The 26,989-nt window shown below is 40.6% G+C and overlaps 1 protein-coding gene across 3 annotated transcripts in view; it reads left to right on the plus strand.

Annotated features, from left to right (window-relative positions):
- The window catches only part of camkk1a (calcium/calmodulin-dependent protein kinase kinase 1, alpha a), a 70,041-nt gene that overhangs the window by 6,209 nt on the left and 36,843 nt on the right, over nt 1-26,989 (plus strand). For 2 of the 3 annotated variants that reach the window (XM_056745552.1, XM_056745554.1), the window contains exon 2: nt 26,489-26,879. In XM_056745552.1, coding sequence (XP_056601530.1) covers nt 26,589-26,879 — 291 coding nt within the window. In that variant the 5' untranslated portion in view covers nt 26,489-26,588. Of the gene's footprint in view, nt 1-8,670; nt 8,796-26,488; nt 26,880-26,989 lie in introns of those variants that run through there. The other variant, XM_056745553.1, reaches the window with a different exon arrangement.

Consider the following 26,989-nt stretch of genomic DNA (forward strand, 5'->3'; position numbering starts at 1 on the left):
TAATATCAGTAATCAATTTGCTATTTAATGGCTTAAAAGATGATTTTTTTAATGACAAGGCCATCAAACAGTTACTGTTTTCAAGCATATTGAAATGATTTTTTGCAATGTTCAATATATATCTTAATATTGCTTTTCAACAAGAGTAGCCTGAGCTGAACTGTGTTTAAAACCAACGGGGCCTGATTTCTGTGATACAATCCTCATGTGAACCCTTTCATCTGAGCTCATTGGCAGTGTATTTTTGTCTGTGTGTGAAGTTCTAAACCCAGTTATCGGCACTACGCCCCACCAGTCGTGTCCCTGGGCTCTTCTGAGCATCCATTACAGAGAACGAGATAAAAAATGCATCAGAGGTCTGTGGAAACACTCGAGTTTTAACACATTCCTAATGATTATCCCTTAGCCTGAGGATTCCCCCAAATATTCATCATCATTACACATGCATGAGAGCGAGAGAGAGCGAGAGAGAGACTTTCAGTATGCTAATACGTTTTTTCCCTGTTTTATTTGATTTATGTGCTAAAATAATGTTTTAAAACCAGTATGGATCAAGCCAGATCAGTTTATGTGTGTAAAATCAATGTTAGAAATGCAAATAAACAGGAAAAAGAAGTCTTCAGGGAACGTCACTCAAGCGTGTTTGGGTTGTGGTTCTCTCTGCTCAGAAATTATGTTTTTATATGTCAAGTCTTTATACTGGTTTGATACTATTTTAAAGAGATGTTTATTTAAGCACAAGAACTATTTGTTTTAAAATGCAAAAAAATAACTCAAGTTGGCTCAATGCAACAGTAGTGATTTTAGCTGAATATATCTTTTAAATCAAGGGTTAATAGCAAACTGACAGCTTCGCTGCTCATTGATTGAAACATATCGACCTACAGATTGTAGGATTGTTGTTTTTGTTGTTGCTATGTTTATTGACAGGTGAGGCAGCGATAGGAGCAGATGGCTCTTGCCCGTGTCCCATTCCCATTGCTCAGTGCGAAAATCTGTCATTGGTTTATATCCAGTCCATAATGCTAATTTAGTCCCATGGTAAACTTCATTTTGCATGTGATCTAATGCGCATGCATTTAAGAACAGCAGAGCCATTTTTACTCTTATAGTTATTTTTTAATTTTAGACTAAAGCGCATGATCGAATCCTTCCAGTTTGAAATGACTGCAATTGCAGTATATCATTTTTCCATAAAGCTTTCCCATGTTTATTTTGACCTTTTTTTTGGAAATCGATGCGTAACTGATTTTTTTATTGTGCTGCTTGTTTAATCTTCATTAGAATTTAAGAGCTTTTGACAATTTATATAACAGCTGATGCTTGAAGGACCTCCTATTTAGCATCCCATTTGGTTTAAAGAGAAGATCAAATCAAAAAGAAGAGTCTGATCATGAGCTTCTCCGAAGGGATACTGTTGTAGCAGTGCCAGGTCTTCTCCTCCCCCTTTAATTATTAGTATAATGTTATAAATACATAATCCTATGTAATTCTATCAGAAGATGACAGAAGAAACAAGATATCTGTTTTTAGAATCTTATTAGGTTGTTTTTGAGTATTTTGTGTCAAAATTTAACACAGAAAAGAAAGTTAGGATCCTCTGTTTATGTCGGTTCCAGGAAGAACATTCTCCCTGCTAAATGAGATGAAAAAGAAAAACTTCTTCTTAAGTGCTCTGTACTCAAACCTATTAGAGCGGTCAGCGTTCGATGACTTTCATATGAGACGTCAGATTAAATCTTCTAAAATTGCCCTGATGCCCTTGCTGTGTGTACCCAGGCCAGGGGATATTGAGAGGGATATGTTTTCAAAGACCAATTAATTACTTCTCTAGAGACCACGGGTTTGGAAATAAACAACTCCCAAAGCCCTCAATCTAAAGACTAATTCTTACCTCAACAGATGATAGGAACTCGTATACACAATTTGTGGGAAATGTGTGGAGCAAAACAGACCCTTTCATTGAAGAAAGAAGCAAACCAGTTGAGATATCGGTTTAAAAGGGAATGTATTGGGTAAATTTATATTTTTGTGAATAATTAACCTGACTTTAATGTGTGTTTTTCCACACATAATTTGTTTAGGGTATTTTTTATATATATAAAATAAATATTTTCTTAAAGGAGTCATATGACATGGCTAAAACAAATATTAGGGTTTGTTTTATATGTAATGCAATGGGTATACACGATTTAAGCTTAAAAAACGCTGTATTTTCCATATACCGTTCATGTTTGTATCTCCTCTTTGCTCCGCATCTCTGAAACGCTTGGATTTTTAACAAAGTTCATTGCTTTGAAAAGCGAGGTTTGCTATGATTGGCCAGTTAACCAGTGCATAGTGATTGGTCGAATACTGCAAGCATGTGACAAAAAATGTAACGCCTCTTACCATATTTGGAACATCAGGCTCCAAAGCAATTGCACTGACTTGCATATACATTTGAGCGGTCTTAGTCAACTCATACCACAAACTGACGTGGATTTGTGGGGGTGGGGTTACATGAGGCGTTTCAGGCAGATCTATCATGAAAAAATCTATCAGGAATTACTCGTCCTCAAGTTGTTCTAAACCTGTGTACATTTATTTGTGCTGATGCACACAGAGGAAGATATTTGGAAGAATTTCAGCAACTTTCTGTTGAGCACAAAGGAAATCAAAAAGTTTTGGGGCGCCTTTGGTCAATGGTGCCTCAAAACTGTCAGTTGCTAACATTCTTTTACAAAACAGGCTTTCTGGCATAATCTTGTGTCCTTTTGTTAATCCAAGCACAAAAGAGAATTTAATACTGGTGCGCTGTCTGACAGCTTCTGACAGAGATTCACTGACGCAGCCTTTAGCCCACGACTGTATACACCAGACTGGAAACTAGAAGTTGTCTATCTTCACTGAACGCTTCAAAGCAACTGTTTCTAATCGCGCTTAAGTGGTTTTAAAGCCTGTATACGAATAAGAGCGAGATTATACAATGTAACGCTAGACAAAGGATGACAGCACAAACGGATGCTGTGTTAAATACGTTTAACGTATTAATCTGAAAGAATTAATATATAATAATTATAATGCATTAGTGTTGACGGCCCTTATTTTTAATTTATAATGTTGAATGACACTTTTTAATGAAGTGTTTCACTGTACAAAGTACAGTACATTCTTTCAGCAGTCACTTATAGGCCTCTAAAATAAAGTCACACAGTTTCGGAATAACAGTGGAGAAAGTAATGACATCATTGTAATTTTAGGTGCACTAAAGCACCGACCTGATTATTTATGAAGTGTTGACGCAGCTACTGTGACAACATGTTAATCAGTAACACATTACTGTTGAGGATCAGATAACTTTTATCTAACTTTTGAAGGCAGTCACTGCCACCGTCCGATGCACATCTACAGTAAAAAATGAGAACATAAAAATAAGTATCAGAGCTCAGTTAGTCGTGAAAAGCATTTTCTCTTTTCTTTTATGCTGGTCAGTGTGTGTATCATTGACTTACTTGAAGGTGGTTAGAGTTGAGTCGAGTATAGGCTGACAGAATCTGTCAATTATTAACTCACTGAAAGTTATCCGTTTTATTGATAATCATATCTGTATGTGGTATACTGTATGAACAATCGTACAGGGCTTTGATGATTTATCTTTAAATGATCATGAACTCCTTTCTGCTAGTTAGTTTGAGTTAGTTTCTGTGTATTTGGCCAAATCTTACACATGCTTTCTTTTTTATATTGCCTTTAAACAATTTTCACACACAATTCATAAAACAATAGCCATTTTCTCACAACAATAAACTCATTCTCAGAACAATACACTAACTTGTACAAACCCCTCACAAAACCTCCTCATTTTGCAAAGGTTAAACCATGTTCTCTTTCAGAAAACACAAACGCATAATATAATGAACTGAAGTGTCAAGATGTAAACTCAAATAGCACACATTTATCCATCAGTAAACATTGAGTAGCAAAACTGATGACACACCAATCAGAATCTCAGGATCATATCAATAGGAGCTTATCCTAGAATCATCTACAGGGCTTTATGCTACTTACTGTAAACATACAGTTCAGTACAGTACACACTTTATATGAGAGAGATTTCACTGTTCTGTATCCAGTAAACTGCAGCATGTGTTCACCCTCACATTTATTAAGTTTATCAGTATATCAGTATCAGAAGTCTTTTTTTTGTTGCATTTTGCTCTTTCTGCACTCTTTTAGGTTGTATAATGTTATAGACACTGAGCTGTCAAACGACTCTACTAAAACCGCTCATTGGGATTCAAGAATAAAGTGTTTTGAATTGATCTCATCAGTGTCTAAGACTAGTGTAAGTGTTTCAGAGGGCCCGTGTGTCATATTTGGGGGGAAAAGTTTGCCTTTTCAGCAAGTTTTCTTGGTTTGAGTCGAGAGCTTCATTTTGACCTGAAAATAGGATGTTGATGGAATTGGGAGAGAAGTTACGGGTTTGTGAGCCATCATTTCAAGAAATGTGTTTAAGCAATGGAAAATAACTGTAATGCACAGTCTGTGTAACAAGCAATGGTAACATTGTGTATTGTATAATGTGACATAAAACTTAAAAACTAAAGAGAATAATAAAAATGAAACTCATAAATGTTCACCATCAGAACTTTTAGAGCTTTTATATTACACGAAACAGGCTGATTTACTATTAAACTAGACATTTATTCAACCTGTACCCTTGTGGTCATTTTATTGCTCTTCTAGCGTTGGCATTTCTTTTTGCACAATATTACTCTGTCTGGATTAAAATAATGATTAAAGTGCTGTGTCAGGCTGTTTTAGGATATCTACGAGACAGGCATACCTTTACAATGAATGACTTTATTGATAATAGCCTTTTTCTAATGTCATTTTGTTAATTACATTTTCTAGGAGTAGAAAATGTAATATTTTGTACTTTGCTAATTAAACCTGCTCGCTCAGGTTCTGGACCTCATTTAAAAACATGACAAATGTATGTAAATCAGACACTGGCAAGAACTAATATGGTGATAAGAAATGAGCTATTAAAACAGATTGGAGTCCCATCTGCATGGATCGCCTGTTTTACCCGACTGCTGGATACTGAGAACACAAGACTGGTTACAGTTTTATCCTGAAGCTGCTCTCACTTTGCAGAGACCATTTTCCTAGTAAAGTTTTAAAAGATTTAAGATCATTTTGATTCCATATTGTGTACTCATAACTATATGATTAGTACAGCTGCCTTTGACTTTTTTATATTTACCATATGCGTGTAGTGCTTTTTCTGCACATCCATTCATGTTTCAGATTATGAAAAGGCTTTCTGGAACACTTGCTTCTGATTGGTCAAGTATTCTTTTATAATTACATTTTATAATAAACCAATTTCCCTGGCCACCAATTCGCTGCATAGTTTTTCTTCACATTCTCTTTGTTTGCATGTTATAAAATAAAATCTATTTCAACATACTTGAAAGATTAACGGACATGGGTGGATTCGATTGGTTCATTTGTTAAATAGTCATTAAAAAGATAACTGTACTGTGTATTACCTATTAATGTTGTTTCGTGTATTTCATGACATTTATTTCTGTGCTTTTCTGTCTGATTTCATTGCAGTGGAACGGTGTTTAAGTCTGTCGTGTTTGTGTCTCTTAATATGGCAATAGCAACATATTTGGCTTCTGACATGATGACCTTTCACCTCACAAAGTGTTAGACAGGACGCTGTCACTTCACCATAAAAAACGGTCTTTCTAGTAAACCGCTGCCCCATGGGTGATGGTAAACTGTCAGGTTATGCTTACAGTATACATACAGAGGGCATTAAATTAAAAGCAGACTTTATCAATATCAGCCAATGCTCTTCCAGTTGTGATTATTGGTAAAGCAATGATGATTCTGATATGTAATCATATCAAAGCAATAACATTTTGTTAAGCTTAAACATATATTATGCTGATATTCAGTGGAACAGCTCAGCCCTGCGCATTTAATACCCCTGTGAGAGTAATAAACATTAAAAGCAACATAGCCTGAAAGATCTAAACGCTTAAGTAAAATGTAAGCGGTACATCAGTGTTGCATTATACTGTATTTATGGCCTGGTTTCCAACCAGCATTGTTATCTGTGTAGCACATAAAAACAACTATAATCCTCAAAGCAGAATAAATCGGAGAAATAGAGCTAACTGCAGATTAACCAGAGGTTAAAGAGAGGCTTTCTTAAATGGGCCATACTCAAATGCATGCCTATATTTAGAAAATTAAAAAAAATCCAAATAAAAAGGTTCCCTTTTGAATGATTTGCTAATTCAATATGTATCTTTGGACCTGACAGCATTCTCTCAGTACATTACGATTATCTAAAGAGCAAAATTCATGTCACAACCCCCTAACCCCTCATTTACAGTACACGCGTGTGCGGTGCGTTACGGCTCCGATGTGTCTACCAGAACTCATCACAGTCATTCTAGTCAATGCTTGTGTTTTTTTTGTTAAAGTGTAGTAAAACCATGGTTAATTTTCGTAAGGGAACAAAGCATGACTCATAGCAATGAATACAACAATATACCAGACAATCATAACCATAACTTTCTTATTATAATAATACCCGAAAATCATGAAAAAACACGAAAAAAAGGAAAACTATGTCGGACAGGCAAATCACGTGGTCTCGCTCATTCAGCCACTTCGCCTTTGAGACGCTCATGGTGCACATTGGGACGCATTGAGGATGGAACAAAACCTCGCCGTAAGGAGTTGTGAATGAGAATGAGCGGGAAAACGATTTACTGCCCTTATGGGAAGGCAATACAAGACACCACTGGTTTGCTGAACGCAGGGATCTTGATGGGGTGTAGGAGTGCAGGAGGGTGTGAAAGTAAGACGGTGCAGATCCAGTGATAGTTGGGTAGGCAAGTATTAGTGACTTGAATCCGATACAGGCTTCGACCGGTAGCCAGTGGAGAGAGATGAAAAGGGTTGTCACATGAGCCCTTTTAGGCTGTTGGGAGACAAGGCATGCTGGTGCGTTCTGAACCAGCTGGAGTAGTTTGATAGCCTTTGCAGGAAGACCAGCAAGGAGAGCATCGCAGTAGTCCAACCTTGAGATTTCCAGGGCCTGGACAAGGAGTTGAGCCGCATGCTCAGTTAGATAGGGTCTAAGCTTTCTAATGTTGAATAAGGCATATCGGCATGACAGCGTTGTCTTTGCAATGTGATTATTAAAGGACAGCTGTTCATTAAATATGACTCCGAGGTTCCTGGCTGTTTTGGAAGGAGTGATTGTGGTATTGCCAAGATAGATAGTGAGATCGTGTTGCACCTACTGGGGTGTGCCGGAAAACAAGTAGTTCAGTCTTGGCAGGGTTCAGCTGGAGGTGATGTGCTTTCATCCAAGCTGAGATGTCCTCGAGGCAGGCTGTGATGCAAGCTGCTACAGGGGTATCATGTGGGTGAAACGAGATATAGATCTGGGTGTCCTGAGCATAACAATGATACGAGAAGCCATGTACCCGTATGATGGGTCCCAAGAATGTCGTGTAGATGGAAAAAAGCAGCGGTCCGAGCACTGATCCCTGAGGGACCCTAGTGATCATGTGGTGAGCAGTGCACAGCGAGCCCCTTCATGACACCTTGAAGGATCTGCTGGAGAGGTCGGATTTGAGCCAGCGGAGAGGAGAGCTTGAGATTCCTATCGATGACAGGGTTGCTAGCAGTATCTGGTGATTGACAGTGTCAAACGCTGCAGATAGGTCTAGCAGAATCAGGACCGAGGATTTAGATTCTGCCTTGGCTAGCCGCAGTGCCTCTGTCACCGATTGCAATGCAGTCTCAGTGGAGTTGTTTGTTTTGAAGCCAGACTGCTTGTCATCCAGTAGTTTGTTCTGGGAAAGGTAGGAAGACACCTGGTTAAAAGCTGCCCTTTCCAGTATTTTTGCAATAAATGGAAGGAGAGAGACAGGTCTGTAACTGTTGGGAGTAGAGGGGTCCAATGCAGGTTTCTTCAGTAGGGGTGTGACAAGGGTTTGAATTCGGCTGGAAAAGTACCGGTGAGCAGGGAGGTGTTGATGATGTGTGTTAGTGCAGGTGTTAGTGTGCTGGATATGGCCTAAAGGATATGGGAGGGGATTGGGTCAAGGGGACAGATGGTGGGGTGGCTGGAGAGAGGTCTGGTGACTTTTACGTATGTAGATGAGATCCAGCTGGTTTCCTGATCTGTGAGTACAGGCTGTGACGAGGCACGTGAAGTCAAACGAGGCGGTGAGGGTGTGGAAGTCAGAAGCATAGGGTTTCTCCAGGTGGATGTTGAAGTCCCCAAAGACTACAAGAGGGCCGACATCCTCCGGGAATGATGACAGCAGCACATCAAACTCTTCAATGAAGTTGTGAAGAGGACCGGGGGGCGGTAAACTACAACAACGCTGAGCTGAGTGGGAAAAGTGATATTAACAGCATGGTATTCAAATGGGTAGTTGTTACATAGGGAAGATAGTGTGGAATATTTCCAATTATTGTTGATAAGCAAACCTGTGGCTCCTACTCTTCTGGTTTGGCGGGGAGAGTGAGAGGTGTAGCTTGTGAAAAAAGCAGCGGGTGTGGCTGAGGACCTAGAATGTGAATGTCAGACTGGCAGGCAAACGCATGAATGAAGTCAGTCTTGTTCACAGCTGACTGGCAGTTCCAGAGAGCAACGAAGGGGAGGTGTGAATGGGATGCACGTGAGAGTAAGCACGTCGTGCCTTGCTTCTTGGGTGAGAGAGCTGTCTGCGGTGGAGAACAGGAATAAACTTGAAACACATGATGTAAGTATACAATTAAGTGAACGCAAAGGTATGTTAAATGTACTTATGTGCCTTGCCGGTGTCTTTGCTCGGTGGAGTCGCGCAGGTAGAGTCGCAGGTCTTTACTCTCGTCGGTCTTCACACGTCAGGCTGAACAACGAGCGGCTAATGGCAAAACTTAATTTGACTTCAATACCAACGGAACAAAAAGGCTAACAACTTAGCAATCAGTCAACGAATAATTAAATAGACATGCTCAATTTTTTAACTAACAACAGGGAACAGTCCAGTTCAACGGTCCAGTTCAACAGTTAAAACCAAGGTAACAGGGTAAATAGCAGACTCACGCACAACCGCAGCCTTGTGATGACAATTTGCTTTTCCTAAATTACCAGAGTAAGCGGTCAGTTTAAATGCTCTTAGGGTCGCTGGAAGTAGAACAGGCTGATTCATATTATATCAGTTCTGTCATTTAACATCTCAAGTCAAATAATAAACTCGGCATTCTACTTCAAAATTGCTCTTTATCCTTTATATTTCTACACAGGGTGTTAAAATGTCTTCTATCACCACAGAAAGGTTTGTTGGCTGTGCATATCAGTTCTTTAATCAGGCCTGTAGTTACACACACAACCATCATTTGTTCAAATTAAGATGGTCAATATTGACAACAGTAAGCAATACTTTGACTAAATAAATGACTGACTTTAACATGACTAAACCTCGCCCACATAGATCTTATCCAGGCTCGTTTGAATGATAGCTGTCCAAACACAGGTCTGTCTTTCACGTCTCGCCCACACTGTCTAGCTTTTGAGATTTGAGGATCTTAATCCTCTGCGGTCCATCTTCAGTCTCCAAAGCACTGGTCTCCTCATTAAAATGTCTTTTGCATCAGCAACAGGCGAGTTTTCGTAAAGCTCAGATGATTGTATTATGGTTGTCATGGCCTTCTTACTTTGCTTGTTGTTATTTCACTGTATGCCAGGCAAGAGAGAACATGATTATTTATTGTCTCTGAATATTTTTAAGTTATGTGAAGGCTTTGTGTTCAGCTGCTTGAAGACTTAATAATGCAGGAAGAGCTGTGTGAGTAGAAAATCAGCCCTCCTCTGCTCTTCTCTGCTCTGCTCACATACAGTAGGGTGAGGTCTAGACTCTCTTTGGGACAAGCATGGATTTTGACCATTCATCATTTATGAATGATGATTACCAGCAGCTAAATATAGCTCTCTGTGTGTGTGTTTATTTTCTTACTAATGGATCCTCATGGTCTCCAGAGCATTTACGCTGGGATGCTCCCGTATCCTGTTCCCCATGGTGTGGTTAATCTGTTCAAGTGTGTGGGTGTAATGTTGGTCTATGAAATAATTTGATCAAAATAATTTGATGATAAAAAGGTGCGGATTAGAAATTGTTATGCGAGTCCTCTGTCTGGTCCAAAAAAAAACAGAGCTCTTCCCCATGCCTAACCTACAACGTGTGCCGCCTAGTATTGTCACGATACCAAATTTTTGGCTTCGATACCAATACTAAATCGATATCAAGCAAAAAGAACATACAGGAAGTAATTAAACAAATATACAAATCTAGTTGTTTATTCATAATAGTTAATTGACAAATGTTACCCGAATACAACTGTTAATATTATAAATTGAATGATTACCAATTATTAGTTCATGTTAGCTAACTCATTTTTAGAAATGGAACCTAGTTTTTAAGCGTTATCAATGCTGGTAAAGTTGGCCTGTCACAAAATAAATCATTAAGCATAATTCAGGCTATTGTTATCATACACATACGCTACCTGTCACTTTTGAAGTTCTTTAAACAGGTCGGGATGTTGATGAAATGCTTTGCAAAAGCTGATCATTTTGGCACTTTTGGTCTGCAGATTTTGCAAAGACGGACTTCGTCTGCTCTTTGGCGGACGCTGTATCCCAGTTATAATACCCTTTGCGCATCTGCTTCACTGACAAGCCGTGAATAGACGGAAAATGCAATTATGTTTGGCGCCATGACTTTCATTTCATCGCAACCCCGAAATCTTAAGCTCAAATATAAGGAAAGAAAGTTGTACACGTCCACTGACGAATGTCGCAAATGGACGCATTTCAGGATGTGTTGTCTCTGAAACCCGCGTCATTGAAGTACCGGTACCAAATAAATCAGAAATTGATACTGTTTTAACAGAAGGGTATTGCGCTACTTTTCTAGTACCGGTATATTGTGCAACACTAATGCCGCCTATGACCTATCCAGAAATCAACCTGGAGGTCTTAATGGATCATGACAGTTTAGAGAGGGATATACCCTGGTCGTCCCATAGAAGGAATGCTGGTCCTCTTCTTCCTCCCAAAAGGGCTGGGCCATGTTTCCTTCCATGCAAAGCCAAATCCCACATCCGACCGTATGAGTAAATGAAAAATGCTTCCTCTCTCTCATAATCTCAAATTCACTAGCTGGGGGTTAGTGAGGCAGATAGAAGCCATATCACAGGATTTGGATAGAATCGCATCGGCTTCCTCTTGTTCTCAATATGCGGTCAAGGATATTAGTCTTTGATTTTTTTTACAGTCTGTCCCTTGCTGTATGATAGTGATTTTACTTTCGTATACAGTCATTGATATAGATCTTATTCCCCCTGAGTCTATACAGACAAGATAATCCGTGTTAATCAATTAAAGTGACCCGGATTATAGCCTGACACGCTCAAACCTGACACTTTACACAGTATTTCACTTGAGAAAGTGTATGTTTGCAAGATCCAGCCATAATCTGTGTTACATGCTGGAATTAAGCTTTGACATTTGACTTCTGATATGCAATTTGAACACATTTGTTCTGTGTTTTTTTACACATGCTGTTCTGTCTTTGTAATTGAAATGCCCTCTTTAACTTGTTGAAAGTGTAGTAATCTGGTTATGTGGATTAAAATGCATTTGTGTGGTTTCAATGTGTCCACACCGCTTATTTAACTTTAAGTGTCCTATGAGCAAAGATCTCGATCTTGATCCTGGAGCGTGTAATCCAATTTGACCTCTGACTTCAGATGATAATATGAATTTAATTCTTCATGGTTCATTTCAGCTTTAATGACACTAATGTAGCAAGTAATGAACATGTACTGTAAGCAGACTGTCCATTTCATGATAAAAAAGGAACTTCAGTAGCACATTTTGAAAGTCTCTCATCCCTTTTTTTGAGAAGTAGGCCAACAGTCTTGTGTACTTATATGTTGATTTGGATCACGCAATCGAACTTTATGGGTAAATATCCAGGTAAACCTCACAGGACTGTATATTAACCATTAAATAAAGGCTTTATTGGTTGTGCATGCTTGAGGTTTTAGGCAAAATGAGATGCTGAGTGGCGTCAAGAATGAGAAGAGTGCGGGGGGTTACATGTTTGTTTTGTGACTGTAGAATGAATGTCCCCTGCCTGCTTGTGTGTGTGGTTTGAAATGGATCCTTCTTAAGGGCTTAATGGCTGTAATATAGAGCTGGTGTTGATTTAGAGCTGTTGTCAACTAGCAAGTGAATGATGAAAGGCCTGCGCTCTTCCTTTGTCCTGTGTCTAAAATCTGTTTTCCATCATCTATGTTTTTTTATAAAAAATTATAGAATGGGTTTTTCTAATGATAATCATCCCTAATAATCATTGATGTCGTCTGTATTATCATCTTTACATGCTTAGAAAGTATATTGTTGTAATAGCACATGAGCCGCACAGATGAGAGTTATGGGGAGACGGAAGGAGACAGGATGATCAACATGTATTTTATAACTTTTAATTTCTTCCTCTTGATTTATTTATTGTTTTTAGCAACATCAAAAACCCTGCTGTGTAAAGACGGCATGTCAAGTTAAAAAGTATGTTAGTTTGTAAAAAGCAATCTGAGTCCCCTGTGTTTTTCTCATCTTTGTCACTAACTTCCTTCCGCCAGTTTAGCCTCACCCACTTTCTCTATCACCGTCTCTTGCTCCCTCTCTCTCACATTTTGTCAGCTCTTAGTTTGGGATTATCTGTGATTATGAATCACTCTGATCGCATCCACTTTACAGGCCCCCTAATCTAGCCCTTTTACTAAATGTAATATAAATCTTAGGACCGAATGTGCACTTTCAACAAGTTGGTATGATTTATTAGGGTCTTCATGAAATGTCTGGAACATCTTTTGCTTAAAAACACTCAATGGCTGTGTAAACTAAACCCTTCTAGCCTCGACAAAAACAGCTTTATTCTCAGCAACCCTTTTTGATGCAGGTCTCTTTAAGGAGTTACACCGCACTTGTCAACACAACACACGTGTAGTACTGCCATGGCAATGGTTTAGCTAAATTATGTTTCCTGAATTCCTCTGCGGTTAGTTTCGTTTTAAACATCTCAAATCATTCGTCGGAAGACAAAAAATCTGTCACAGCTAGGGTTGTGTGATAAACCGGTTCTGGAAATTAACCGGTACATGTTAGATTTAAATCGATTCAATACCAGAATTTTGCTTGCAGAACCGGCAACATAGAAGAACAAGATGAATCTCTCTACAATATTTTGATCATTTAAACTGAGACACTTTGAGTGATTTATTACAAATTTGGCTCTACTTTTGCTGAGAGATCTTTAGCTTGTTTTAATGTGTAACGTATGTATTCTACATGCTGCGATGCGTCTGTACATCCCCATTCACCGGCATAAATCGCATATATAACTTTATCTCTGTTCCAGACATCTCAGTTAGCCTAATAATCATCACAGGGTTCTCTTTCGCTTCTTGTATATGTTCTTACACTGTCGAAAACACACGCTTTGTATTGAGCCAACACTAGTCACAGCAAACAGCTCTCATGTTGAGCGTGTATTCTTGCCTAAAATCCACGGAATGGGCACCTGCAGATCTCAGCGAAATTATGTGGATTTTTGCGCTTGTCGTTGACAAGTTATAATGTTACACACACAACATGAGAGCATAACTAGTATGCTATGACAGAATTTTCAGCCTAATGGACGAATGATTTGAGACGTTTAAAATTAAACTAACCGCAGTGTATGCCCCTGTTCATTAGCAAAACAAACAGCTTGGCAGAGATGAACATATTAATACACATAATGTATTAACATATATACAGCCAAACTCCAAGTGCCCATTTGCCAAATAACATAAAAATATAGAGTAAGTTTAACACTGGCTTTGAATGTTCTATTTAGCCCGGGACTGACTTAGCTCCCTTAGCTATCATATGCTAACGTTATCCTCCTTTATATACGGTACATGTACGTCAATTCAGACTGTTGATAAATAATACTCACCTCAGCAGCTTGGCCTCGTTCAGTTGGTCTGGATCCCTCTTGAGGAATAACTTTGAAGCTAATCCTGCTTGTACTCTCCCAGGTTGATAAAGCACTCCGGCTTGGAGTGATTCATGCAAACAAGCAGGTTTTTACTTATGGTTTCTGGTGGATTTCCTCTAAAAATAAAATAAATCCTGTCTCTTCAGAGGTTAAGACTCTTTGCAGCGACTACATTGCATGTTGTCCACGAACTTCAGCCATGGCGTCATGTACCCCACTGTCGCTTGTGAAAACAACAATGGCGGCAGCGCTGTGGGTAGACTTGTGTAGATTAAGGGTGCAGTAATATAATAATTAGAGAACAAACGTTTGCGTTATATCTTTAAATTTCTTATTCGTGAAAGTTAACATCAGTTAACACATCACTTCTATAAAAACTGAAAACATGCTCTCTATGTGTCAGGGCTGACACGGAGGAGGATGAATGGAGATGCAAAAGGTATAATCCAATAAGGTTTAATGAAGATGAGTCCAAAACAAACACGGGAGCAAGAGAACAGGGAAGACAAAACCAGCGTCCTGGATGATACTTCCAGCTCTGGGACTCTGTAGGGCGGCGGCCGTTCGGGAGGCCTGGAAGGCGCCGGCCGTTCTGGAGGCCTGGAGGGCGCCGGCCGTTCTGGAGGGCGCCGGCCGTTCTGGAGGCCTCGAGGGCGCCGGCCGTTCTGGAGGCCTCGAGGGCGCCGGCCGTTCTGGAGGCCTCGAGGGCGCCGGCCGTTCTGGAGGCTTGGAGGGCGGTCTGACCAATCCGGCCATCCCACATATATAGCTCCCCCCCAAAAAAATATTTGGGCCTAGTCCGGGAGTATACAGGGAGACCAGATAGGAGTGGCTGGGCAGCGGGCTCTGGCGGCTGGGCAGCGGGCTCTGGCGGCTGGGCAGCGGGCTCTGGCGGCTGGGCAGCGGGCTCTGGCGGCTGGGCAGCGGGCTCTGGCGGCTGGGCAGCGGGCTCTGGCGGCTGGGCAGCGGGCTCTGGCGGCTGGGCAGCGGGCTCTGGCGGCTGGGCAGCGGGCTCTGGCGGCTGGGCAGCGGGCTCTGGCGGCTGGGCAGCGGGCTCTGGCGGCTGGGCAGCGGGCTCTGGCGGCTGGGCAGCGGGCTCTGGCGGCTGGGCAGCGGGCTCTGGCGGCTGGGCAGCGGGCTCTGGCGGCTGGGCAGGCACGGCTGGAGAGGCTCCGGAAGGCCGTGCGGGAACGGCTGGAGAGGCTCCGGGAGGCCGTGCGGGAACGGCTGGAGAGGCTCCGGGAGGCCGTGCGGGAACGGCTGGAGAGGCTCCGGGAGGCCGTGCGGGAACGGCTGGAGAGGCTCCGGGAGGCCGTGCCGGAACGGCTGGAGAGGCTCCGGAAGGCCGTGCGGGAACGGCTGGAGAGGCTCCGGAAAGCCGGACGGGACCGGCTGGAGAGATCTCGGAAAGTCCTTATCAGTCACCCCGACGCAGAACTCGGAGCCGATTGCTTGGAGGACTCGATTTACGAAGTCTTCCAGCCGGTACTCATCTGCATCGGGAAGCATGACGAGGACGAGCAGAATATCATCCAGACCGGTCAAAAATGCCAGGTTTAGAGCTTGATCGCTCCAACTCACCCGACAGCACACGTCAACAAACTCCTCCACGTAGTTCTCCAGAGGCCGTCCGTCCTGCCTCAAGTCCCTGAGGATGGCCTCTGGAGAAAAGGTATAGCAATCCATGTTTAGCGGTAGGTTATTCTGTCAGGGCTGACACGGAGGAGGATGAATGGAGATGCAAAAGGTATAATCCAATAAGGTTTAATGAAGATGAGTCCAAAACAAACACGGGAGCAAGAGAACAGGGAAGACAAAACCAGCTTGATAATCCATTGACATAAATAATAACCGACCAAGAACAGAGGGAGACACAGGGCTTAAATACAAAAGGAAGACACTCAGGGAAAAACAGAATCAGGTGTGGGACTAATTAACAATGATGAAACACAAGTGGAAACTAATGAACTAATAATGAGATTAACAACGGGAGGAAAAAAACAAACAAAACATACAACAAACGTCACACTATGAGTGAATGCACAAACGTATTATGTCTTTATTGTGTGCACATTGTTTTATAAGTGACAATGTGATGACTTGTTCTTTTAACAACAGCTAGTGTTTATGAGAAGATTTTACAGAAATTTGAGCTTACCTGGTCGTTGTTTAGGTACGTTAACCTGATGCGCCTTCGCCAACACATTTGACTAGGCTGTAATCACTTTTACTGTATCTCTTCAACTGTCTGTACCATCTTTTTTTCTGAAAATATTGACACATTGCACACTATGATAGTACATTGTATTAGAATATAACATGAAAAAGAAGTGTGAAAACATACTATTTTTGCAACAGGCTTTAAAGGGTAAACCTCGTTAAGCGTTTAAGAAAGACATCCGGCTCGGCTTATCCCAACCACAGATTCAGGTTTAAAAGCCACTTTTATCTCTGTTTCTCTGTCAATACTCTCATTTTCCACCTTCGTGAACTCTAAACTTTTACTAGACAATGGTCAACACACCATGGTTTGAACAATTTGAACAATCAAAAACAATGCAAAACATAGGTATTTAGAATTTTAGTAATTTGAATTGTTTTGGAGAAAATCCCATGCTTCACTCCATCTGCCCATGTGCAAACTACCAATTGATTATAAATACCACAAAGACATATTAACAACATTAAAAACTTGATTTTCACCACAGGGGGACTTTAATAATTTGTTTTCTGATATTGCAAATATAAGTCATATTAGTGATTGCCCACCCAAGTCCACCTAAATCAGTATATTATCCGTTCAAGTAGGTTGATGATATGATCAGTGTTTGTGTGTGTTTGTGTGTCTGTGTGTGTGTGTTTATGATCTGTAAATGGAACTGTTTAATTTACCAAATGCTCACATAGTTCACTTCATGTTTCAGATAGGCTTTTAAGTAGATACTAGAGAGGCACTGGTCCATTTGCTAGCAGGGATATTGAGGCCGTCATGTACGGTGATGTATAATATATGTGTGTGATACAGAAGTTCTATATTTTTTCTTTATTCTGTTTTCTTTGTTGTCTTTATGATATTCATTAGGACCAGTATTTCTTTCTCTGCCTCTGTGTTTGCAGCTGATATGTTCAGTTCTTTCTTTCATCTCTCCGAAGCTTTTCTCTCTGAGAATTGTCTTCATTTGGCTCTTTGTCCCTTCTGGCTTCTCTCTTTCCCACTTGAATGTGTTGGCAAATACAGCTTTGATACTGTTCCATCGCTGACTTGAAAGGGTTTTAATGGCACCGCATCGTGTTTGAAATGAAGAATCATGGCATAAAATGACATGCCAGGCTCAAGGGCATCATGACTTGTCAGGCGTTCTACAATTCAAGCTTAGTTGACATAATTCTATGCTTCTCTGTGCTCTTTGCAAGCAAAATATGCAAGCATGTTTTCTGGAGAAGCAGCTAAGTTGTCTTGGGCGGTTCCTTCCTTTACACGCAAAGTACTTGACTTTTTCGTAAGTGGCCTCTTCGTCTGCGCTGGATCCTTGGAGGATGAACTGCGTTTTCCTGTAGCACTTATAACTGAACCTCAGAATGGACAATAGCGCAGTTCAAACTGAAAACAAGACGTTTGCTGTTGCGTGTGATTTGCATAATTTAGTGAAATACACATGCAAAAGTAATTTCATTATTCATTTATGGTTATTATCTCTTATACCGTCACCCTTTACACCCTTTTTGATTAGATCTAGATATGTCTGGATCGGCCCGGAAGGGCTCCTTCTAAAGCGAGCTGGAGCATATTAAACACATACTGTAATCTGTGTTGTTGTTCCTCCATGTGTGAAATCCCATTTGTATTCATCTGCATGAACATCGGCCGTGTCCTCAATCACTGTACGCTCCAGCAGTTTAAAGCCTGTCAATATCCATCACATCAACACTCGCACTCTCCCTCACTGCTTACCAGCGATGCGCCTTTATGGACTCTTCAGATATTAAAACAGTACACTTGTGATGTAGATGTGTGACTTTATTAGACATAGTTGGGTGCACTTTGAGTTTAATCACTTTGATATCGAGGAGCCATACTGTCTTAACACACTTTAGAATGTAAGGGTTAAGGTGACGGGAAGGGTAGTTTGAATAAAGACATTTAGGTTTGAATGTAAAGCTTGGAAGTCATTGGTTCTGTGTATTGGAGTGTAAGGGATAGTTCTCCCAAAAATAAAAATAAATCTGACTTGCACATTGACTTGCATTGGGTTTGTGTCCATACAATAGAAGTGAATGTGTACTTCCATTCTTTGGTTATTCTTTTGTGTTCTGCAGGCGAAAGAAAGTCATACAGGTTTCCAATGACAAGAGGATAAGTAAATGATGCCAGTATTTATTTAGATTTGTAATCTGTAACTAACAAATAATTCGTAACTTTAGCCTTTATAGGGGTGTCTCTGTTTTAAACATAAAATTGCAGGTTTGTTTGCGTATTTATCTTGAGGCTGAAGTCAAATGACGTCACTGTCTTATACTGCGAAATCGTATCAGATTAAAGTACTTTTTTTTAAAACAAAATTTCTTTTAGGTTTGCACTTCAATGTTTACTTGGTTGTATTTACTTTTACCTGGTCTTGTTTTCTTCATGATTTTTAAAGATGGGGCTTGAGTATGACAACAAGATTTCGTTGTTACAGTCAACACCAAAATCCTCACCCTTATGTTATCCCAAACTTGTCTTTCTTTCTTCCGCAGAACACAAAAGGAGATATTTTATAGAACTTTGATGACCAAACTACATTTATCCTCATTGACCTCCTTTGCATTGACAGAAAACCACTGAGACATTTCTCAAAATATCTTCTTTTGTGTTCCACAGAACAAAGAGTCACATATACAGGTTTAGATATATCCTTTCAAACCCATTTATTACACGATCCTAACTATGCATAATAACATAGTTTCTATGTTTGCATTTAGCCTTGTTTGATGTCTGGCTTAGAACCCTTATTTGTGTCACGAGCTGTCAGTGTTGATCCTCTGTATTAGACATAGATTTTTTTTAAATTTTAATAGTGGCCTATACCGTTTTCTATTTCAAAGCCCATCTTTCCCACCCTGTGTTAGGCGCTAGCTTGCTGTTTATCTTGTCTAATAGCACATAAACGCATGTTCCAGTTCCCGCTCTGGATCACCACCCACTGACTGCTACAGCCTTGAAAGCGTTTGGGCGCTGCTCCCTCACAGTTTGCATCAAAGCTTTGCTGTTGATTTGAAGTGAGAGGAGGCAGATCGTGGGCACGGAGCGCTGAAGTCGATCACCTTTCCTTCTCCTGTTTTTCCTCTTCATGTACCTTTCACTCCGCTCTGCACTTCTCTCTGCATCTTGAGGGATTCGCTTTAACTGCTGCGCAAACGCTACAGTATGTGCGGGAGGAATGCACGTGTTTCTTGAATTGAAATAGATATCCAGTACCTGCGAGTAGAATTGAAGCCTCAGACTCGACCAGAGTGAGTTATGTTTTCTTAAGCAGGACTGGCAGATCTGTCTGGATGAGTTAGGATAGATTACAAGCAGTTGAACAAAAACCTGAATATTTTCTAATGAAAAATAGTTATGAGAAAATAACAAATAAACACAAGTGGAATTGTATGTCAACAATGTTGTGAATGATGTGTGACATTTGTTTTGTGTGTGAATGTGATTTGGGTGCTTCTATTTCAGCTCATGTTTTAGAACACTAAGTAAAGAACACTTACATTGAAATACACGTGGCTGATAAGAGTAATTTAATCATAATGCAACCACGAACCATTTATACATCCTCATGCCATTATAAACCTGTATGACTTTCTTTCTTTTGTAAAACACAAAAGAAAATATTTTGAACAATGTTGCAATGGTAACCAAACATCGCCGGAACCCATTCACTTCTATTGTACGGACACAAAACAATTGCAAGTCAATGGGTCGCTGTTGTTTGAGAAACAACATTCTTTAAAATATTTTCTTTTGTGTTCTGCAAAAGAAATAAAGTCATGCAGGTTTTCAATAACTAAAGGGTGAGTGAATTATGTTGTGTGCATTATGTTGAGTGAACATTTTATGGTGATGTGTACAGTTTCATAATGGGAAATGTTACTCGGGAGTCAATTGAATCCAATATGTGCAATGTACATTTACATTTATTCATGTTTCCAAAGTGACTTACAAATAAGAGAGCATTGAACATCTTATCTTAGTGCATTTTTATGCTTCAAACAGAGATAATCTTTTTTTCTCCCGAATTGTCAATGTTTTGTCTGCTCAAAGAAATCATTCTTGCCAGTTTTTTGCTATATAATTTCTGTGTTCAGTGTTGTATAGATATGTTCGCTGGCTATTGCATTGGCATTTCTTAATCCTTACAATCATTGTTGTGTTTCTTCTCTGTATGTCCCAGAAATAGCCCTGACCTAACCAGGCCTGAATCATCTGGTCGCTTTGAGATAAAAATGCCCCAGTGAACTAAGAGTACCTGCACTATACTGAGACCTGGTTTTGACCCAGTGCTCAGACAGGATCTCTGTGAACTCTCTCTGAGTTTTGAAAGGCTTCCGGGGCTCAGAGAAGCAAATCTCTGCTGCTTGCCCTGTGTTCTTTTGGTAAGGTAGCATCTCTAATCAGAAGTGGCTCTGTTGTCATTTGCGCTACATTGTTTCACTGTGCTTTTTTGGAGTCACTCTGTTTGTTCTGCCCGCTGTTGGATGGAAAGGATTGATTTGTGCTCACATTTCTATTGTTAAGCTGCATATACTGTGGTAATTCACCGTGCCCTCACAGAATATTCTGTGAAATTGGCTGTGTATGGAACAGGACAGGACAATATCTGGAAGAGACCTGCGCTGAACAGACTGATGTGTGCTTGTCTAGTTTGTGGATATTAACTATAAATGCTGGTCGGACTGGTTGATTGAGGAAGCTGGTTAAAAATTCTGACTGGGAAACCAGTACACCAACATTCCAGCCTGAGGGATAGCATTCATATCACAACATATGCCAGCAATGCAGGTTTTTTAACTGGAAGATTAAGGGTGTCGCTCTCTGTCACGTTGTGTTAAATGCTGTATTTTCTTGTTTTGTGAAATAAAGACTCCAGATGTCATCCTTGGCTTTGATTGCATTATGCAAATGATGTCTGATCACAGGAGAAGAGGAGAGAAAAGTTGTTTCAGGAAAGATACCCTGGCAGTTCTAGTCAGTTTCAGGATGCTGTAACCAGTGTTACAACCAACACATAAGTGGATTCCATAAAAAGTTAAACAATGGGAAAACTGCTTTGAGCTAACTGCTAATAGAAAGATTTTTACTTCTGGAATTGACCACGCTTGTGCTTTATGTGATTTATTTAATAATACTGTATATTGTCTAGTTTTTTTGTATGTGTGTGGCTTTACATTGTCTCATTTGTCATCTTAAAATAGTATTACAATTTGTTATATGGGCAGTTGACTAATATACCAAACATAAGCTCTATGGTGTGACAGCACAAATGCAGAAAACAAACTGTTAATAATATTACTTTTACATTAACATTTACATTTAGACATTTGGCAGACGCTTTTATCCAAAGCGACTTACAGTGCACTTATTACAGGGACAATCCCCCTGGAGCAACATGGAGTAAAGTGTCTTGCTCAAGGACACACTGGTGGTGGATGCAGGGATCGAACCAGCAACCTTTGATTTACCAGTTCAGTGGTTTAACCCACTAGACCACCATCTCACTTTTATAATTTTTTTTATTCAACGTATCCTCAGGGGCGGCTCGTCCATTAGGGCATTTGGGGCGACGCACCACAAACGAGGGATTTTTTTGTCACATTCACCACAGTCATACGATTGCTCTCACCATTCTGAACTGTGTGTTCTGCCTGTAGATGTACAGCCCAATCAGCATTAACTCGCGTTCGGTAGAGTACCGCCCCTTTTTAGGGTGATTTTATCGCCTTTAGTCCTCCCATTAACTTTGGCTCTGTGATGCATTCCCTACGGCTTCCGAAGGGCTAGACCTAATGTGTTTGCGTCATCATACATCATTAGTAATTACAGGACTCTTCCCTCTACTCTTTAGTTCAAAAACACTATACATATACACTATGGCATCTAAGAATACTACAGTTTACTTTAATGAGTAATAAAATATAGACTACCACAGTATTCATGTTGGCTGTTTATTACTGCAATTAATAAACAAAAAATAAAAATTTACTTATTAATGCTACAAGTACATGCTTTGATGTTTGAATGTTTCATTTGAATATAATAGGTAATGATACATGGTTATATCACCTCTCAAATTACTTTTGAACAATGATATGACGTCCTACATTATTGATGGTGTGACTTTAAGGTTATTGTTCCTGTGGCCCCCCCCTAAAAGGTTTTTCACCAGCCGTCACTGCTTATACTTCAGATGTATTATATAAATTAGTAGAAATGCACTGATACCGATTATCCGAGTCAAATATCAAATTAATATTTAACTTTCTGAATGTCATTAATTCATATAATGACTATCAATATTGAACATCAAACTGGTGATGTTTCATCTTTTCATAAATGCATTGCATTTTCCTGACCTCTTTTAATGACAGGATATATCAGCCCTAATCAACAACTTTTTTTAAACTATTGACCGATAGCTGACAGTGTGAAAATATCTTCTTATATCCACAGATGTATTGTCCGATATATCCGTGCATATCTAGAAAAATAGCGAATGACAGATCACATCAAAGGACACATGTGCAGTTTATTTGTCAACTACTCATATACATATCAATATCGTACAAGCATTCCTATTCTCTTTATTGTTTATTTACAGGCAGCGGTTATTATCGCAGAAATAACAAAGGGGAAATAATGAAGGGGCTTATTTCCTGATAACAGCCGGCTGCTTGGACATTATCCCGCTTATTACACGGCAACTTGCTTGCCACATAAGAAAAAACTGGACATGAAAACATTTGAAACATTTTATTAGCAAAGTTTTACCGAATGCAAAACTTCCGTGAGGAAAATTTAAAAATAAGATAGGTAATTGCAGATAGAGTGCAAACCAATGAAATATTTAACAGGGCAGATGTGAGATAATCCTGAAGAGGTAATGCAAAGAGCTTATTAGTCTGTTTAAAGTGACAAAGAGAGTCACCTTGGTTTAACTTTGTCAGAATAGGTAGTTGAACAGGGGCAGACCGGTGGTGATTGAGGTAGTGAGGGAAGGAGGGGGTTGGGAGTGGAAGGAGCTGCGGATGTGGTCAGAGTTCAGTGGTGTATGGGGCAAGAGAGGGGGGCCACTTTGGGGGGGAGTTTAGCTTCCTGACTTCCTGGTGGATGAAGCTCTCCTTTAGTCTGCCGGTCTTGGCATGGAGACTCCGCAGTCCCCTCCCTGATGGCAGCAGCTTGAAGAAGATGTGCGTTGGTTGGGATCACCTGCAATGCAGATGGCTTTTTAGGTGAGACAGGTTCCATAAATGCCCTGGAGGGAGGGTAGAGAGACACCAGTGATCTTCTCCGCTGCTCTCAATATTCGTTATAGGGTCTTGCTGCAGGACGCGTTGCAGGTGCAATACCACGCATTGATGCAGCTAGTCAGAATGCTCTCGATGGTGCCTCTGTAGATGGTGCACATGATGGGGGCTCTTGCTCTTCTCAGTTTGTGGAGGAAGTTGAGACTCTGCTGTTCTTTCTTGGCCAGTGCTGCAATGTTTTTAGTCCAGGAGAGATCCTCAGGGATGTGCACCCCCAGGAACTTGGTGCTGCTCACTCTCTCCACAGTCGCAACATGGAAGGTCAAAGGAGCATGCTGATTGTCTACTCTCCTGAAGTCAACAGCAATCTCATTTGCCTCATTCATAGAGAGATTGCTGTCACTGCACCACCTGGCCAGGGGTCAGCAGGGTGCAGAGGAGGGGGCTAAGCACACATCCTTTGAGGGCCCCCGTGTTCAGTGTGATGGTAGTGGATCTGTTACTGCTGACCCATACTGCCGGAGGTCTCCCTGTCAGGAAATCCAACAGCCAGTTGCACAGCGAAGTGTTTAGTCCCAGCTGGACCAATTTGTGAGTGCATTGATCCTTCTGAGGGATCTCCTCACACTGTCCAGGGACAGCGTCATCATCTGGTCGCCAGGAGAAGGTGAGGTCTTCTGTGCAGAAGTGTAATTTGGTGCCTCAAAGTGAGCAAAGAAGGCGTTCAGTTCATTTAGCAGGGAGAAGGTGCTGTCACGGTGGGGGCTTGTAGTCTGTGATGGTCTGAATCCCCTGCCACAGGCTTTGAGTGTCTCTGATGTCGCTGAAACGATGGGCTATACTCCTGGAGTACTGTCTCTTACTGTCTCTGATGCCACGAGCTAGATTTGCCCTTGCTGTCTTTAGGCTCTCCTCATCTCTAGCTCTGGAGACAGCCTTCCGAGCCATGAGGAGACTAAAGACCTCCCCAGTCATCCACGGCTTCTGGTTTGCCCGCACATTGATGGTCTTTGTGACCGTTACATTATCAATGCACTTGTTGATGTAGGCAGTGACATTCTCTGTGTACTCTTGAAGGTCTGTGCTGTTATTGTGTGTGGCAACCTGTTTCAACATATTTCAGTCAGTGGTGTTATAGCAGTCTTGAAGTACCGCTGACGAACCTTCTGGCCACACTTTTATCTGTTTTTGAACTGTTTTTAGTTGTAAATGTAATGTCATTGTCATCTTATTAAAAGACATATTTATATTTCATTTAAAAAAACACCTTTCAAAATGATTTGCTGCATCCGGGATAACGTGTGTTATTAGTTTTGAGAGGTTGTTATCTGGGAATAACGAACGGGAAATGTCGCTACTGGCCAATCAGAATAATGCATTCTATCAAGCCGAGTGATAATGGCTAATAAAATGCACGCACCTAACCCGTAGTTAACTTCCGGTCTGAGTTTGTTGATCACTCTGGCTAGTTGCTAGTAATATAACTATTTATATTTTATTTTATTTCATTAATATTCATATTTTATTGTATAGTAATTGTTTTAAATAAACAATTTGTTGAATGAGTTGTGTAACTTCGTTGCATTTAGCCGAGTTACGGTTCTTCTACTGGTAACCCAAAATAATACTGGCTAGACATACTTTTAACTTGGTATCAAATGTAATTTACTTGCTATTCGTTTTGCTTATCAGACTCTATTCGTTTATGATGTGTACCGGAAGTTAAGTCACAAAAGCATGCATGCGCAGTAACGTTTGATTATGTCGGTGTACAAATTTTCATTTACAGGTTCAGGGGACGAATTATAAAAACATCCTGACTCAAAGTCCTATATGTGGAATCCCATCTAATACACTATGGTCCCCCTTTATAATTAGAATTTTAACTTCTGTAATATTCTGACAGGTTACTGTAACGCTCCTAATGTCCTCATGTTAGTTTTCTTCAGCATTACTGCAGTGGGATTCGAGTCTGCCAATCAATTGGCCTCAGGCAGCCGCCTCACACGGTGTGTGTATAGATAGAGAAAAATCCTCTCACAGTCTCAAAATTTTTCAAACAAACCTTCAGACAGATAGATATTTTTGAGTCTAAAAGGCTCTGAGGGAAATAGGATACATGCATACATACAGAGTCAGAGAGAACATAGCAGTTCTTGTTCACAGTGGTGGCTCCTAATTATCCTCCGTCTGAGGAAATTGGGCTCTCTGAGAAATACACTTTTTTTCAATTAGTCGGTCACGTATTGATGGCTTCATAGGAGCTGCGCTGCTGGTAATATTTACACTCTCCGCACGTTTAGAAAATGCCATGTAGAGTGTGAGCAGGACATAACTGGCCCTCATTAGAGCTCAGAATGAAGACGAGCACTGATAACATTTCTTTTGAGCTTTTCATATTGGTGCCTTTTGAGAAGAAAGTGTGGTGAGAGAGATGAAATTCGATTGGATGAATGTCTCATATAGAATAAGCTATATTGCCACCTTTTGTTTGAACTGCAATTAAGATGTGAGATAATTGATGTGAGGAGGTGTGGCTTTAGAGAGAGAGAGCACTGATGGAGGGGCGGGGTCCACCAATGATGTAAGTTTAGGGAGCTATAGATCATTTTGTCCAACCAATGGCAGATGGGGGTGGGGTCAGGAATCTTTTTTGATGTTGACAATTTATTGTTGCTAGATGTATAAAAATGGCAGACTATCTTAAAGTAAACATTATCAGTCATCTAGAAGTTAATTCGGAATGCATACTGGCAATAGTACAACAGTGTGAACACACCTTTAGACACCTGTACTTACAGTGATTAACCGTACACTCCTATCTTTTCTTTTTGTCTCTTCTTGTCTGTCCATCTTGCAACAACCCACAGTTCCCTCTAACTCCAAACTGAAGTTGGATGTGGAACATTTAATGCAAAAACATCCACACCGCCCTCCTCCCTGCCTCCAAGCCCCTCTTACTGCGGTGTCATGGCGATGAGCAGCGATCCAGGTTGCGTGGGTTTGGATCACGACCCGAATTTCTCCCAGACCACTGAGATGACTGACAAGATGTCCGCTGTCTCCTTAAGGTCTGATCCCTCCTCCAATGGAGTAAAGAATGGCACAGGTGTTAAGAAAGCTCCGCCCCATCGGGCACACCTGTCAGGCAGAAAGATGTCATTACAGGAAAGAGGGACAAACATGTCATCTGGCGGCGGGGCACGAGTGGCCCGACAGCCAACCATTGAGTCCAAACGCGTGTCCATCTCAGACTCACAGGTGAGAGCCATTTAAATATAGTTTTATATATATTACATTTTGTTTATATTAGTTTTGGGAATTGAGACAATGTTTCAGCACATTTAAAAAGATTAGTCTTTTCCTTCTTT

This window comes from Triplophysa dalaica, chromosome 4 (genome assembly GCF_015846415.1).
Source record: "Triplophysa dalaica isolate WHDGS20190420 chromosome 4, ASM1584641v1, whole genome shotgun sequence".
NCBI classification, from domain to species: domain Eukaryota; kingdom Metazoa; phylum Chordata; class Actinopteri; order Cypriniformes; family Nemacheilidae; genus Triplophysa; species Triplophysa dalaica.